Source organism: Eschrichtius robustus, chromosome 13, assembly GCF_028021215.1.
Source record: "Eschrichtius robustus isolate mEscRob2 chromosome 13, mEscRob2.pri, whole genome shotgun sequence".
NCBI lineage: Eukaryota > Metazoa > Chordata > Mammalia > Artiodactyla > Eschrichtiidae > Eschrichtius > Eschrichtius robustus.
The window spans coordinates 7921293-7938181 of NC_090836.1; the positions used below are offsets into that span (position 1 = coordinate 7921293).

Here is a 16889-nt window from a genome sequence, read left to right on the forward strand (position 1 = left end):
GCACGCGGGCCTCTCACTGTCACGGCCTCTCTTGTTGCGGAGCACAGGCTCCAGACGCGCAGGCTCAGTAGCTGTGGCTCATGGGCCTAGTTGCTCCGTGGCATGTGGGATCTTCCCAGACCAGGGCTCGAACCCTTGTCCCCTGCATTGGCAGGCGGATTCTCAACCACTGCGCCACCAGGGAAGCCCCGGAAAGTGGATATTGGTAGGCAGGTGGCAGTCTCTGCCATAGAGTGTGTGGAATTTGAAGTGACTCTGGGCTCTTCTACCACTTTCTAATTTAGACAAGTGACCTCTCTGCTAGTGCAGCCTCACTTGCCCAATGAGGACAATAATGTGTCACAGGGATGATTGTGAGGATTAAGTGAGAAGATACAAATAAACTGTCTAACACAGTATTTGGTGCATATAATTACTCAAAAGTGAATTTACTTTATCCAGATTCCCTTCGATATCTTTAGATATAGTAGAAAAGAGTACAGGGGACCATATTGAGTATGTATAGGAAAATGGTTATCCTCTCATTTTTTGTGCAAAATCTTGTATGTAGTTTTTTTAAGAAAAAGTATTATGATAGAAAGAGCTGTAAGAGAGTATTAGTGAATGTGTCATGTAAAGTTTGGAAAATTAGATATTTGCTCTGTTTTTGAGGTATACTCTTTCAAGAATAAGTAGGGGACTGTCATCCATTTCTGTCACTGTAAAGTCAACTTTGATTAATACCTAACCTGCTCCTGCTTTCACAGCCTTACAGTCTAAGTTCAAGTTAATGTGCTAAGGAAAATGGCACCCAGACAGTGATATTTTTAAAGTGGCATCTTAGCTAAAGGATGAGATTGTGGAGGAACTACCGAAGTTTCAAAAGGACATTCTTTTTTATTTATTTATTTATTTATTTATTTTTAATTTATTATTATTTGTTTATTTAAATTTATGGCTGTGTTGGGTCTTCATTTCTGTGCGAGGGCTTTCTCTAGTTGCGGCAAGTGGGGGCCACTCTTCATCGCGGTGTGCGGGCCTCTCATTATCGTGGCCTCTCTTGTTGCGGAGCACAGGCTCCAGATGCGCAGGCTCAGTAGCTGTGGCTCACGGGCCTAGTTGCTCCGTGGCATGTGGGATCTTCCCAAACCAGGGCTCGAACCCGTGTCCCCTGCATTGGCAGGCAGATTCTCAACCACTGCGCCACCAGGGAAGCCCCAAAGGGACATACTTTTAGTGGATGATGGGTAACAGGTTTAACACTATTAATCGGTTGTCTCTGAGACTTCTGAGATTTTCATTTTATCATTCATTTTCTGTACCCCTTTAATAAGTGCACCACCCCCCCCACACACACACACACACAGTGGGGTGTTCCTACCTTTCTCCCATCTTTCTTAATGCTTTTGTCTCTCTGCCCCTTATTCCCATTCATTCTCATTTCTAACAGTAACTCAGATCCACCTCCTAAAGAGACACTGGATAAGGCAAGGAAAAGAAAGAGGGTAAAATTTCATGTGTATCCCAGATTGTGTTTTGTTGTGTTTTGGATTTTTTGGGGAGGCGGGGAAGCATTAGAACTTATTGAAATTGAGAGAAAAGCCTTGATAAACAGATCCTTGGTTTAAAACCTTAAGCATAACAAAGTAGGTGTTAAAACATACAATTAAAGTCAATATAGGCACGTAGTATGATTTGGAGGGAGACTGTTGGGACTTAGAAAATCTCTGGAAATATAAGCTATGCTACTTACTAGTATTACTTAGTTAAAAAAAATTTTTTTTAGGTGCCTTTCTTAACTCTCTTAATCTTCATTTCTTAATCTGTAAAATGGTTACTATAATACCCGAGGTTTAATTTGAAATAGTGTTCATTCAACTTTTAGTTTTAGAATAGCCCAGTATTTGGAGTTTGATAAGGCATGTCATTCAACATCTTTAAACATTATGCTTCTGTTATGGCATCTATTTATTATATGTGTGTGTGTATATATATATATTTATCATATGTATGTATATTATCACACACACACACACAGAGTTGACCCTTGAACAATGTGGGTTGGAACTGTGCAAGTCCACTGATTTGTGGAATCTTTTTCAATAAATATGTACTGCAGTACTTTACTTGCTTAACTGAGGCAATAGTGGGTGGCATTTAGTTAAGGATGCCTGTTTAGGCATATTGAAACAAGATCTGAAATTCAGTTGAACTCCTGGTTGGAAAAATACATTTAGTAGGTCAATGATAGTAGTTGAAACTGGACTGAGAATGACTTTTCTAGAGAAAGGAAAGAAGGGGTTAAGAATGAAGCCCTGGGGATTATGTACAGGGGGAAAGCTGTCAGGAGAAAAGAGTTACAGGAAATAATAGTGAAAGAGTGCCTATTCACACATTTGTTATTTTTCTGTACAAACCTAATCCACATCCAGGACAGAACGATGTCATTGAAAGTACAGCTGTAGTTATTGCCAAATTGAGTAAATTCTAGTTTTTATATTTAAGTATGTATGTATTCTCTCCTCCAACATATTTTCTTTTTCAGTCTTTTGATTCTAAGTTCATTTGGTATATCTTATCTGGAATAAAGAATTTTTCTAGTAGTAAGAGATGCCCTTAATATCGTCAGATGGTAGATTGTGATTTTGCTTTTTCTTTACCAGAATAATTACCACTGGGAAGGGGGCCTCACAAGAAATCACCTTGTTTATGATTCTCATTTAATTAGCCTTGCCTGGAGTATTTGAAGATGACAGTCATAAAAATTGGTGTGCTTATCCAGAAGTTTTCACGGGAAAACTATAATATAAAATTAAATTTTATAGATTTCTCTTTATTTCAAAAAGGCTAGTTTAGCATTTATTTATTATCTGATATTTATATATTATTTTCTTTGGTACTTTTGGAGAAATAAAAAAATAGAGAATTAATAGATCTGATTTTTTTTTTTATTCTAAGAGGAAAAATCAACTCCTGTGTATATGTGGACGTTTGCAAATGCCCTATTGATCTTACACTGTTGGAGAATAAACTCTTTTCCTACAGATATGTTATTGGGTAGCCAAACCTACTACTTTAAGTGTCAGGGGAAAAAAGGGGAACCATTTTACTTTACAGGGGACTCTTTCCTGTCATTGATTGATTGCTGTGTGGCTTGCGGGATCTTAGTTCCCCGACCAGGGATCAAACTCATGCCTCCTGCAGTGGAAGCACAGAGTCCCAACCACTGGACCACCAGGGAAGTCCCTGCTGTCTTTTAAAACAGTGGATATGATATGAACTTCAGTACTGACCTTTTATTGGCATACTTTGGGCTACTAGGCTGTGTAGGTTTACTGTTATGCTTTTGAGTTTTTATCAGCTTTTTTTGTTTTGTCTTTTTCCTTGATGTTAACAGATGGGGGAAAGAAAGAGAAAAGTAGATGTTTTAAAATCATAGTCAGGGAGGAGATACCAACCTGTTGGTCTCTGCCTGGCCTATAGGAATGCATTGGTGGCCTTTCAGGACAGGAGGGCTGTTGGAGATGCAGAGCCTCTGCTTTGCGGCTGGCGTCTTTACCTGTTTCCTGGGTATTGTTAAATGTGAATCCCAATGGAACAGTCTGAAAAAGGCAAACAGCCACTGTATACAGCAGCATCTCTGGGCACCAAGGATGGTCAGCCGCTTATTCTCCCGTGGAAACTGGGGTGGACCACTGGGCAGAGAAGAGGTTGTGCCCTTTCACTCCCTGGCAATAATAAACTGGTCTCTGGAGATGACTAAAATTATAGTAGATAAAAAAATCTAGACAGGTGTCACTTGAAGATACCAACACCAGTCAGCTGAGGGTTGTTAAGCACACTTTGCCTTTTAGAAACTGGTGATGTCATTTACTTGTACAGGAAGACTGAGTTGGAATACAGTGTCGCATACCTCTACAAATCTTTACAGGAAAACCAGGGCATAACACAAAAATCTTTTGAAGGTGATAAAGAAAATGTATTCTACGTGATCGAACTCAAGATACCTCAGTTCAGGACAAGGTGACAGCCCCCATGGTACCACTTCTTCTGCAGGGCGAGAACATGCCTCCAGTTCCAGATTAGGGGGTGTGGGCATCCCCCCTGAAAGAATGTGGTCCAGTTGCGGCCAATGATGCGCTCTCTACCTTTGGTTCATGTCTTCCAGACAGAGAGGGGAATCATTTTATTTCTTAGAACCCTAGGTTCATGAGGATTTCGAGCCCTTTCATTAAAAAGAAAATGAAAGGCGATGGGGAGCCTAATATGAGCCTGTAGTTAGTTGTTGGTTGCACACCAGTGTAGAAACACCCAAACTTTACATGAGGCTATCAGGGCTGTGGCCATGAAGCCAGACAAGATGGATATGCCCATTGGCATCATCTCTTAAGAGTTGCTGCATGACTGTGAGATTGCAGCCCTGGAGTGTTTTTATTGTCTGGTTATAGAATCACTGAAAACACCATGTTGTGTTATGGTTGTGGCCTGGGCATTTTCCTGAAAGCTGACATGCCATAACTGCTTCCCAGTTGCCAGTGGCTATAACATCCCATCGTGATTTCTACTGGGTCCACAACTGCCCTGGTAATGCAGTGCAATTTCATGCAATGAAGTCAATCATAGAACAGACAGTGGTCAAGAACTAAGTGTCAGGGGAGGCACAGACATGGCTTCGGAGTATTGGAGGTCAGTGACAGGTTGTTTCAAAACCTACCCATTGTAAACATTTTAAGGGCATTTTTATAGTTTCCCTCTCAAGGGAAACTGGACATCTCTACATTAGATGCTCTGGTGTGACTTGTGGAGCTTTCCTTCTGAGTGAGACCCTTTCCATTCGCCTGGAAGGCCACATCCCATGTTCCTCGTGTGTAAATTGAGCTCCAATCCCCTGATGCCATTGAGACTGTGGGTCCCCAGGCAGGTAGGTGGGTGTGGTAGGCGGGACAGGTCAAGGTCTTGAGGGAGGGGGTGGTGTGTGTGCGTGTGTATGTGTATGTGTGTGGTAGTGCCTCTGTTCCATGATGTTCTGCTCTTACTGTGTGCATCTGTGGAGCAGGCCCTTCTGGCTGAGACTGTGGAAAGCACGTGAACGGTGTATAAGGGACCAGTTCCGGCTGCTGTGATGCTGGCAGCCGTCCATCTGTATGGCCGTTGCTTCCTCTATTCCTTGCCCTTGTCCTGTCCTTCGGTGTTAGGTTTGCCATGTCATCTGGGCTAATACTAGAAATCACTTATTATGCTTGTTAGTAAAACTTGTAACTTTTTTCTTCTTTTCATGAAAATGATTTTCAGTTGTCTTGCTCATGATATAAACTCTGAGAAGCAGCACTCTCTGTTTTTGTTGGTGACATTCTAGTAAACAAGCTATGTTTGTTTAAGAAAAATTCTGTTTAAAAATAGAATAAAAACAGTGAGTAAGAGCATGCTGTCTCCTGACTGAAAAACAAATTTTAGTGAATGAACTTTGGCATTTATTTAAATAACTTTGGCAGTTGTTTAAAATTTTTTCCCCACATTCTCAAATTACTTATTTTGACTAAAGTTGCTATGTGAATGACGTCATTGTTGATGCTCATCTAGTAATATGTGCTACCATCTGATTTTTAAACATACCTATAAATGTTTATAAGAAACTATACATATATGAAATAAAGGAAGATAATTGAACAATAACTACAGATACATGAATATACATAATTTGTTCGAGTTTGTAGTGACGGAAAAGATGGGGTATATTTCCTGTTTTTCATAGCTAGTATATAATCATGGTGTGATTTGTGTGAAAGCAAAAAATTGAGTAGGTTTCTCGATTTACTTTGTATGTATATCTTCTTTTCCAGCTAGAAAGAGTCTATTCAGGAGGAAGTAATCCCAGAAAAGGAAGAACAGGCAGAGCAAGATGTGTAGCTCTGTGGCTGCCAAGTTGTGGTTTTTGACAGATCGTCGAATCAGGGAAGACTATCCCCAAAAAGAGATCTTGCGAGCATTAAAGGCCAAATGTTGTGAGGAGGAACTGGACTTTAGGGCTGTGGTGATGGATGAGGTGGTGCTAACAGTCGAGCAAGGAAACCTGGGTAAGTCTACAGTTAAGTAACTTCTTTGGATTTTTACTTAGAATTTGGTGACTCTGCATGTTTTAGGAATAATTAGGGCAAAGGATTTGTTAATAGCCTGATTATTATTAAGTATCATCTAGTCTAAAAATCTAGTATATTTTATGGAAGAAATGGCAACACCGGTATTTGTTAAACCCTGTATTGTATTATTTAGGAAATAGTTGGGAGGGAAATTGAAGATTACCTACTAGTTTTCTTCCATTATTGTTTTCTATTTTTAAAATGCCTTGTTTATAAGGTGCCTCTAAGGGAATTTGTACCCCATCAGGGTCCTTCTAGTAAATTGATCAAAATCCATGTGTAATTCTCATTTTCTTTTTTCTTTATGAGATACTTTACATGTATGGTGTTAAATACAGCTTTTCTCTCTGGATATAAGTGTCCAAATGATTTGACTTAATTGGTGATAAGTATTTTTAATATTTTCAGTAGTTCATATTATTTTCAGATTACTAGGGGAAGATATTTTGAAAATGTGTAGAAATTCTTTAGGACTGACTTGCAGGAATCTTTAAGCTTTGTAAAAAGATTTGTTACAGCTAAATTGGTCCTTTCTATTAGGGAGAGGTGGTTATTGTGAGAATTAATAATGCAGAGTACAGATCTGCTTTTAAGGTAATTTCACTCATGGGCTTATTTCAGTTTTTCTGTCTCTGTCTCTTTTGACCTAATTCATCCTTAAGAGCCATTTATGCCACAAAATTTTGTTGCTTTTTTTCCCCCAAGCCACAGCTATTCTGACTTCTTCTTCTTACTGTCCTGGGTCAGGATCTTAGGGCCCCAAATTTTAATGCCGCAACAGCCCTTTATGTCTTTTTCAAAAGTCTTTCCTTTCTAGCCCTTTCTCATTCATTAAACACTACTTTTATCATCTTAACATGATAAAACCTTCAGAAACTCTCTACTTCCCTATAACATTAAATCTAATCTTATTTTAAAGACTTTTCATTGATGCATGTCCCATAAATCCAGGAATTTCTAGGTTTTTTTTTTTACATTTCACATATTTTGAATTATTTAAATCTCATACCATCTTGTAAGGAAGGTAATATTATCATTTTACAGGTGAGGAAACAGACTCTTGAAGAATTAAGTGGAGAAATTAGAATAAAATCCCTCTTCTTACATATTGTTAACTCTGCTGTAAATGTTGCAGATAGACCATTTGTCCAACCTTGTCTCTTATTAGTCTGTATTGTTTGCCTTGGATCAGTATGTTCACTATGAAAGCTCAGTGTCATTTATGCTCATTGCTGTTTCTTTGTCTTTGCTCATATATTTCAGTACACCTTAATATTTCTGGACCACAGTTAACTGCGGTAACTGTGGATGAGAGGACTGCTGCATTCTCCTATAATATTTTTTATTTCTGTAGAATCGGTAGTAATGTTCCCCCTTTCATTTCTGAGTTTAGTAACTTGAGTCTTCCCTCTTTTTCTTAGTCCATCTAGATAAAGTTTTGCCGATTTTATTGATGTCTCCTGTATTAGTGTCTTCTTTTGTGTTTAGTTGACATTTTTGTAGAAATCTTTACATTCCTTTTACTTCCTTTTGTGTATATTTCATTTACTTTTTGCGTTTACCATGGGGATTACGTTTAACATCCTTATGTTATACTACTCTAATTTGAATTTACACCAGCTGGACTTCAGTACCATGTAAACACTCTGCTCCTTTACCACTCTGTCTCCACCCCTTTCATTTGTTGATGTCACAAAATTACACCTTTATTCATTTTGTGGCCCAAAACATAAACTGATAATCCTTTTAAATGCACCAGTCTCTTAAGTTATATAGAAAACAAGAGTTGGAGTTACAAACGAAAGTTATAGCAATACTAGCTTTTATACTAATGATTGTTTATTTTTTCTTGAATTATATTAGTCTCTAAATTCTGAAGTACAGTTACAAACTATTGTTACAGTAATGTTAGCTTTTCTAATTGCCCATTTATTTACCTTTACTGAGATATTTATTTTTTGCATACAACTTTGAGTTACTGGCAGATGTCCTTTCATTTCACCTTACAGGTTCACGAACTCCCTCAACTTTTGCTTTTCTGTGAATGTCTTAAATTCTCCCTCTTTTTTCTTTTTTTTAACCTCTTTATTGGAGTATAATTGCTTTACAATGGTGTGTTAGTTTCTGCTTTATAACAAAGTGAATCAGTTATACATATACATATGTTCCCATATCTCTTCCCTCTTGCGTCTCCCTCCCTCCCACCCTCCCTATCCCACCCCTCTAGGTGGTCACAAAGCACTGAGCTGATCTCCCTGTGCTATGCGGGTGCTTCCCACTAGCTATCTATTTTATGTTTGGTAGTGTATATATGTCCATGCCACTCTCTCACTTTGTCCCAGCTTACCCTTCCCCCTCCCCATATCCTCAAGTCCATTCTCTAGTAGGTCTGAGTCTTTATTCCCGTCTTGCCCCTAGGTTCTTCATGACCTTTTTTTTCTTCTTAGATTCCATATATATGTGTTAGCATACAGTATTTGTTTTTCTCTTTCTGACTTACTTCACTCTGTATGACAGACTCTAGGTCCATCCACCTCACTACAAATAACTCAGTTTTGTTTCTTTTATGGCTGAGTAATATTCCATTGTATATATGTGCCACATCTTCTTTATCCTTTCATCTGTTGATGGACACTTAGGTTGCTTCCATGTCCTGGCTATTGTAAATAGAGCTGCAATGAACATTTTGGTACATGTCTCTTTTTGAATTATGGTTTTCTCAGGGTATGGCCTGGTTTTCTCAGGGTGTGGCCAGTAGTGGGATTGCTGGGTTGTATGGTAGTTCTATTTTTAGTTTTTTAAGGAACCTCCATACTGTTCTCCATAGTGGCTGTATCAATTTACATTCCCACCAACAGTGCAAGATGGTTCCCTTTTCTCCACACCCTCTCCAGCATTTATTGTTTGTAGATTTTTTGATGATGGCCATTCTGACCGGTGTCTGATGATACCTCATTGTAGTTTTGATTTGCATTTCTGTAATGATTAATGATGTTGAACATTCTTTCATGTGCTTGTTGGCAATCTGTATATCTTCTTTGGAGAAATGTCTGTTTAGGTCTTCTGCCCATTTTTGGATTGGGTTGTTTGGTTTTCTGATATTGAGCTGCATGAGCTGCTTGTAAATTTTGGAGATTAATCCTTTGTCATTTGCTTCATTTGCAAATATTTTCTCCCATTCTGAGTGTTGTCTTTTGGTCTTGTTTATGGTTTCCTTTGCTGTGCAAAAGCTTTTAAGTTTCATTAGGTCCCATTTGTTTATTTTTGTTTTTATTTCCATTCCTCTAGGAGGTGGGTCAAAAAGGATCTTGCTGTGATGTATGTCATAGAGTGTTCTGCCTATGTTTTCCTCTAAGAGTTTGGTAGTATCCGGCCTTACATTTAGGTCTTTAATCCATTTTGAGTTTATTTTTGTGTATGGTGTTAGGGAGTGTTCTAATTTCATTCTTTTACATGTAGCTGTCCAGTTTTCCCAGCACCACTTATTGAAGAGGCTGTCTTTTCTCCACTGTATATTCTTGCCTCCTTTATCAAAGATAAGGTGACCATATGTGTGTGGGTTTATCTCTGGGTTTTCTATCCTGTTCCATTGATCTATATTTCTGTTTTTGTGCCAGTACCGTACTGTCTTGATTACTGTAGCTTTGTAGTATAGTCTGAAGTCCGGGAGCCTGATTCCTCCAGCTCCGTTTTTCTTTCTCAAGATTGCTTTGGGGGCTTCCCTGGTGGCGCAGTGGTTGGGCGTCCGCCTGCCAATGCAGCGGACGCGGGTTCGGGCTCTGGTCTGGGAGGATCCCACGTGCCACGGAGCAGCTAGGCCTGTGTGCCACAACTACTGAGCCTGCGCGTCTGGAGCCTGTGCTCCGCAACAAGAGAGGCCGCGACAGTGAGAGGCCCCCGCACCGCAATGAAGAGTGGCCCCCGCTCGCCGCAACTAGAGAAAGCCCTCGCACAGAAACGAAGACCCAACACAGCCAAAAATAAATAAATAAAAAAAAAAAAAAAAAAAGATTGCTTTGGCTATTCGGGGTCTTTTGTGTTTCTATACAAATTGTGAAATTTTTTGTTCTAGTTCTGTGAAAAATGCCAGTGGTAGTTTCTCCCTCTTTTTTGAATTAGAGTTTTGCTGGATGTAGGAGTTTTGGTTGGCTTTTTCTTTTAGCACTTTGAATGTATTAGCCCCCTGTCTTCTGGCCTCCAAAGTTTCTGATGAGAAATCTGCTGATAATTTTATTGAGATCCATAGAATGTGATGATTTGCTTCTGTCTTGCTTTTTTCAAAATTCTCTCTTTGTCCTGGGTTTTGAAAGTTTAAGTATAGTGTATCAACATGTGTCTGTTTGAGTTCATAAGGTGGAGACTGTTGAGCTTCTTAGATGTTTATATTCATGTCTTTCATCAAATTTGGGAAGTTTTCAGCCACTGTTTCATCAAATATTAGCTCTGCACAACTCCCCCCCCACCCCGCCTCCCCGCCCAGTCTTCCTGGGACTCCCACAATGTGTAAGTTCACTGATTCTTCTGTCTGCTCAAATCTGCTTTGAATCCCTCTAAGTGAATTCTCATTTCTGTTATTGTACCTTTCAGCTCCAGAATTACTTATTGGTTTCTTTTTTATGTTTTCTGTCTACTGGTATTAACATTTTGTTCACACATTGTTTCTTTGACTTTCTTCACATCTTTCTTTAGTTCTTTGAGCGTCTTTAAGGTAGTTTCTTTTAATGTCTTTGTCTAATCTCTCTGCCATTAATTAGGACTGCAGGAATGGTATCTGTTGATTTATTTCATTCCTTTTAGTGGCCATACTTTCTTGGTTTTCTGTATGCCTTGTGGGTTTTTGTTGAATTCTGCACATTTGAATCTAATGTGGAAACTATGGCAATCAGTCTCCCCCTTCCCCAGGGTTTGCTGTTTTTTGTTTACTGTTTTTGTTGTTTTGATTGTCATAGGCTGTCTCTGTACTTCAGATCAGCCTAAGGTGCAATCTTAATGTCTTTTAAGGTCTTTTCTGAACCTTTCCCTAGGCACTTGCAGTCACTTTTTAAATTTTCCCCATATGTGCAGTTGAATGTCCTAGTGTTTAGTGTATGGCTTCTGAGAGGGGAAAAATGACAAGGGAGAAAGGGGCAAAGAGGATATTTGAAGAAATAAAGTCCCCTGGAAGTGACTTCAGCTGGAAGGGGAGGGGCTTGTAAAAGTGGGAGGAGTGATGCAACAAAAATGGCTACTGGCCTCTTTGTCTGCACCTCTGATCAGAAGCTGCATCCAGCCATCAGAGCAGAGATGCCGGATATTTGGAGGGCAGTGTCCTTATAGACCACCCTGACTCCTGCAAGACATGTCAGCTGCTCCAGAACCAAGTGCAGTATTGCTAAAGAATGGGGGACGGGTAGTTGCTACTTTTCTAGAGCTGAAATTGACGAAAATTAACTGCACTTACCATGCCAGTATTTTCCTTCATTATCCTTCAGCAGACTGACAATGCATTTGTTGTTTAGGTGGCGAGACAGAGTCCTGATGCTCCCTACTCCTCCATCTTCCCGGAATCCTCTCTGTACTCATTTTTATTTGGTGTGTGTCTCTTTTTCTTTTTGTTTTGTAGTCTTGTATTATATTCTGGGGAAAAGTCTCTTACTGGATACATGTACTGTGAATATCTTCTCTCACTCTGTGGCTTGCCTTTTTCACTCTGTTAATGGCATCTTCTGGTCAGTGAAAGTTTTTAAATTTAATTAAGTATGGTTTATTTTTTCTTATTTTTTGATTAGTGCTTCTTGTGTCCCAGTTAAGAAAATGTATGTGCCCAAGAGTCCTTATTTTGAGATACATGCTGAAAACCTACTTCATAAAATACAACAATGTTAAGTGAAATTATTGTTAGGAAAAAGGGCATATACTATTTTCTAAGGGGAGGATGGGTATGTGACTATAACTTTTGCTGGTTTAAAAAATAGTTAATAGAAGGATAAATCATAATTTTCCAAGTATGGTTACCTTTAGGGAAAAGAAAAGGTTCAGGAGGACAGGGATGAGCTAGACTACTCTGACTCTAACAAGGTTGGCCATGTATTGATAATTGAAAGTAGGTGATGGTACATTGGATTCATTATAGTATTTTTATTTTCTGTTTAGGAGTTTTCTTAATAAAATTAAAATAAATGGAGAGAACGTTGGAACTGATGAAAATTTTTGACTCAAGGATAGAAGGAGAAAGTTCGGAATTTAATCATTTTTGGTATGGCACTTTGATGAGATTATAGGTTGTTTCTTGCTCAGGTTAACTAGAGATATTTTAATTGCTTACAAATCAAATAACCTTCCCCATTACATAAATTAATTCCAGAGAACATATTGCCAAAAATAGACGCTCAGAGACTTGGTTACTTGGCATAGATAGGGCAGAAATCAATTAATACTACCTTTCTTATTTCAGAGTGGGGATCTCATAACCCATGGTACACAATGGTGAAACTGGTTATTAAGTAATTACTTTTATTCACTTGGAATCATGGTCTTTTTGAAGATAAAGCCTTGGAATCTGTTAGGTACTGCCACAGGAAACTTTTTTTAGAGTATGAGGGATTTGGAAACAGACTGAATGGCCTTCTGAAGGCATTGGGGAACTTAAAGCAAAGGAATGATGAGGAGCTCAAATCTCTAAATTCTTCCTTCAAGGCAAATAACAAAATTCAGGGGCTTTCCAGTATTTAGGATTATAGGTCTAACCTAACCATTAGAGTATATTCTTGTTGAAAGGAGTCTTCCAGCTGTCATGCTGCTAGGGCTTTGGAGGGAATTCATGTGATACAATGAAAAGAGCTTCTGCTTTAGAACTAGTTAGATCTAGCTATCCTGGCTGATTTAGTTTTTAAACTAAACTGTTTTGCAGTTGGTCAGACTGGTTGTCTTGATACTGCTAAATTAAGTCTGCTGGTAAATTCTCTCCTTGATAAGTAGAGAAATTTCTAGATATCATGTAGTTAGGTCACCTGCTCTCGATTGCCAAAAGGAGGTTAGAACAGACTGATAGAAATATTTGTCTTTAACCTGGAGCCACTGTTAAAAAGTTTACTCTTATTCAAAGTGGACAGGGACTTGACATTTAAAGGATATCACAAAGATACTTTGCTTACACTCTCCCCTTTTTTACATGAGTCTGTTGCTGGGAGACTGCAGTAAATTTTTATGGCTGGTTTCATTAATAGCGACCTAAATGATACATTTCCCCACTTTTCTTCTATATAGTTTTCTATTAAACTATTTCAGTATAGATTGCTATCTTATGGGGGAAGAAAATGTAATTTTGGTTAGATACAACATTTCATATTTGGATAATAGTAAGAAAAAAATTCATAGTTTTCATGTTAAGTTAGCAAAATAGAAATATATCTTCTTGCTTCTAATACTGAGACCTTATGCATCAGATATCAAATAAATCAAGTTTGCTTGGGAGGTGAGAAAAAAAAGGAGATGAAGAATCAACAGCTACCATATGTGCCGTCAGCCTACCCCAACCCACCATTGTAAACTAAGAGTAATTGATAGCCACTAACAATTATTAACTACTTACTATGTGCCAATCTTTATCAAATACTTAACATGCACTTTCCGCCATCATCCTCCTCAAAACTGTTTAAGTGGGGCTAGGACTTTATCCCAAGGCTCAGAGTATCTTAAAATAGATGCTCAATGTTTTTGAATGAATAAAAGAATGAGTGGATAAGTGGATGAGTCCTTTAAGGGTATTTTATCTTTTTATCACTTTCATGAAATATTTTCTCCTGAGCCATTTTTTTCTATCTATAGAAAAGGTAAAGAGAATGTACTCAAACATGCAGAGCTTGAATGCCAGCATTTATAAAAGTAAGATTAATTAGAATTATTTAGCTAGTGGCATCACATTTTTCTACATTTGATAATGTCCTACCTGCTTTTTGGGGTAGGGTCGGTTGTCTTGACCCCCAGATTCTGCATTTTTTAAAGGTACTTAGAGCAGAAGCTAGCCAGTCATTACCTTCAATAAAAGATGTTTTTTAAACAGACAGTCATAATCTGATTTTCCTCATGTCTTTCTCCTTTTCTCTCTCTTTTTTTCAAACACATGATGGTCAGCTGCAAAGCGGCAGTGCTCAGTTATAATGAGACACGCTGTTATAGTAGACTTCCTTTTGTTTCTTTCAGTACCACTGATGGACCTGGGAAAGGAATTTTATTGGTTCCTTATCATTCCCCAAAGAGCATACCATTGAAGAGAAGAATTTTCTTGCTACCTGGGATTAATAGTGAGATAAGGCTTGGAAGCAAATTGGACAGGAAAAGGATTGCTGAGGATGTTAAACAGGGGTAGTTTGATAGGAAACATAAAATATATCTTCGTAGGAAGCAGATAAGCAGATAGAGAAGGCATGTATATTCTCAAAAGAATGGATTCTTTTATTCTTGTTTTTGATATTTGATAATTTAGATGTATGAGTTCTAACCCAGCCTTAATAAAGACTTTTTAGTGTTTTATATAACTCTTTTGAGAATTATCTGACCCTTGGTACTGTAAATTTCCATTATCAGTTGTCCTATTCTCAAAATTTGGGTAATTACTTTTCATCCTACATTTTTGGGACCTGGTGGGGGAAACTAGCCAGTGATTTTTTTAAGGTGATAATTTTTAAATATTCATTTATTTATCCCCCCCGCCTGCGTCGGGTCTTAGTTGCAGCACATGGGATCTTCGTTGAGGCATGCGGGATCTTGCCTTATGGCACGCAGGCTCTTGTTCGCAGTGCACGGGCTTCTCTCTAGTTGTGACGTGTGGACTTCGGAGCGCATGGGCTCTGTAGTTTGCGGCACTTGGGCTTTCTTGTTGAGATGCGAGAGCTCAATAGTTGGGGCGTGCAGGCTTAGTTGCCGCAGCATGTGGGATCTTAGTTTCCCGACCACGGATCGAACCCGCGTCCCGTGCATTGGAAGGCGGATTCTTTACCACTGGACCACCAGGGAAGTCCCAAGCCAGTGATTTTTTTAAAAAAAAGTTTAGGAGGACAATTCTCATGTGAAGACAGTTTTGCATTTATAGTAGGCACCAGTTCTGTGTGACCTAAGCTCTCTTGCGGCAATCTTTTTTTAATGTCCTAAAGTAGATTAATTGATAAAATAGATTTATAGTGAGTTGAGTATTTTAGAACGTTCAGAATTATCTCGTCTTTTTTGTTAATATAGCTCTTTTTATTTTACATGTGGTGGTGAATTTAATAGCTTTGTCAGTTAAGTAATGGATTAGCATTCTGGATTATTGACCTAAACAACTAAAGTTTGTTATGTGAATTTAGCTGGAAGTAGGGAGCTCAGAAGTTATAAATCTCTTACCCTGACTCCTTGCTATTTCTAAGTAGAACTCACAGCCTGAGAAAGAACAGGTTAGATTTCTTGTCCTAAATTTGGTTTTGACTGCCTTTAGCAAGTTACTTTAGCTTTCAGTTAGTCTTCCCTCCTCCCCCTTCCAAGATGAACTAATATAAAGTTTTTGCTGCAGTAGTAGCACTTGAAACATAAATGGCAAGGGAGATGGGTCACTGGCAGAATAGTAAATGGGCTTTTGGTGAGAGAAAGGATGAGAAAGCATTTTTTTTAAAAAAAGTGAAAAGCTGAGCAGCAAAACCCAGAGATTTTGAAACTGGAATGACAAGCATCACTTCTCTTTAGAGAATACTTAAGAATTTGATACGTCTTGGGTTCTCCCCTCCAAATCGGGTTTTCATTAAGAATTTTAAACGAAGAGAAAAGTTGAAAGACTAGAATTATGAACAGGTATATTCTTGCTACCTAGATTGAGTGTTCAGTAGTAACCCCCTGTCATAGTTCTTTAATATCTCTTTCTCCTAGTATGTATAAACATTATGTACATTACACACAGCTTTCTGAGAGTCATTATCTTTTCAATACAAGTAGCTATCTTAATGTTCACCCCTAAATATTTCAGTATCTGAGGCCAAAAAATAAGGATATTGTTCCCTGTCAGCCAACACAATTAGCACGCCTAAGAAAAGTAAACTCTTTAATATCATCTCATATATACTCTAGAATCAGATTGTCGCAGTTGATTCCAAAACACCTTTTTCAGTTATTATTTTCAAATCAGGCTCTATAAGGTTCATGCATTGTATTTGGATGTAATGTCTACTTAGTCTTTCTAACTCTAGACATTCTTCCTATCTTTATTTCTAAAGTGACATCAACTTTTTGAAGTGATCAGAACAATGTCTCATATCCTGGATTTGTGTGATAGTTTTCTTGTGATGTCTGCCTCCTGAAGCTTCCTGTGCGTTGGCATGATTAGATAGAGTTCATGTGTTTTGTGCACACAGTTACCTCTTAGTTGACCATGGATACTTAATAGTGTGTCCTTCCAGGAGGCCCAAAATGATAGTCTGTGCCACTGTCGAGGATAAGTTTGATCACTGGGACAGGTAGTGTCTGCATGGTCTGTTAGAAAAATCTGTTTTTATCTTTTGCCTAGCAATTCTTTGATATTTTGGCACTATGCAGATATCCCATCCACCTTTTCTTATAATGATATTTTGATATTTCATTGGGATTTGCAAAATGGTGATTTTTCTAATTTTGCTATTCCTTCTATATTAATTGGCATTCTTCTCTAAAGAAGACCTTTTCCTACTGGTGATAAATAGCTCCTCCTGAAATGGGGGCATAAATGTAATTTTTCCTCATTATTTACCAGGTTTTATTTATTTTATTTTTAATAAATTTATTTATTTTTGG

At 38.3% G+C, this 16889-nt stretch overlaps 1 protein-coding gene across 6 annotated transcripts in view; it reads left to right on the forward strand.

Annotated features, from left to right (window-relative positions):
• Positions 1-16889, forward strand: part of RIMKLB (ribosomal modification protein rimK like family member B) — a 48487-nt gene that overhangs the window by 15158 nt on the left and 16440 nt on the right. For all 6 annotated transcript variants that reach the window (XM_068561537.1, XM_068561541.1, XM_068561538.1 and 3 more), the window contains exon 2: positions 5820-6053. In XM_068561537.1, the coding sequence (XP_068417638.1) occupies positions 5879-6053 (175 nt within the window). In that variant the 5' untranslated portion in view covers positions 5820-5878. The remainder of the gene's footprint in view (positions 1-5819; positions 6054-16889) is intronic.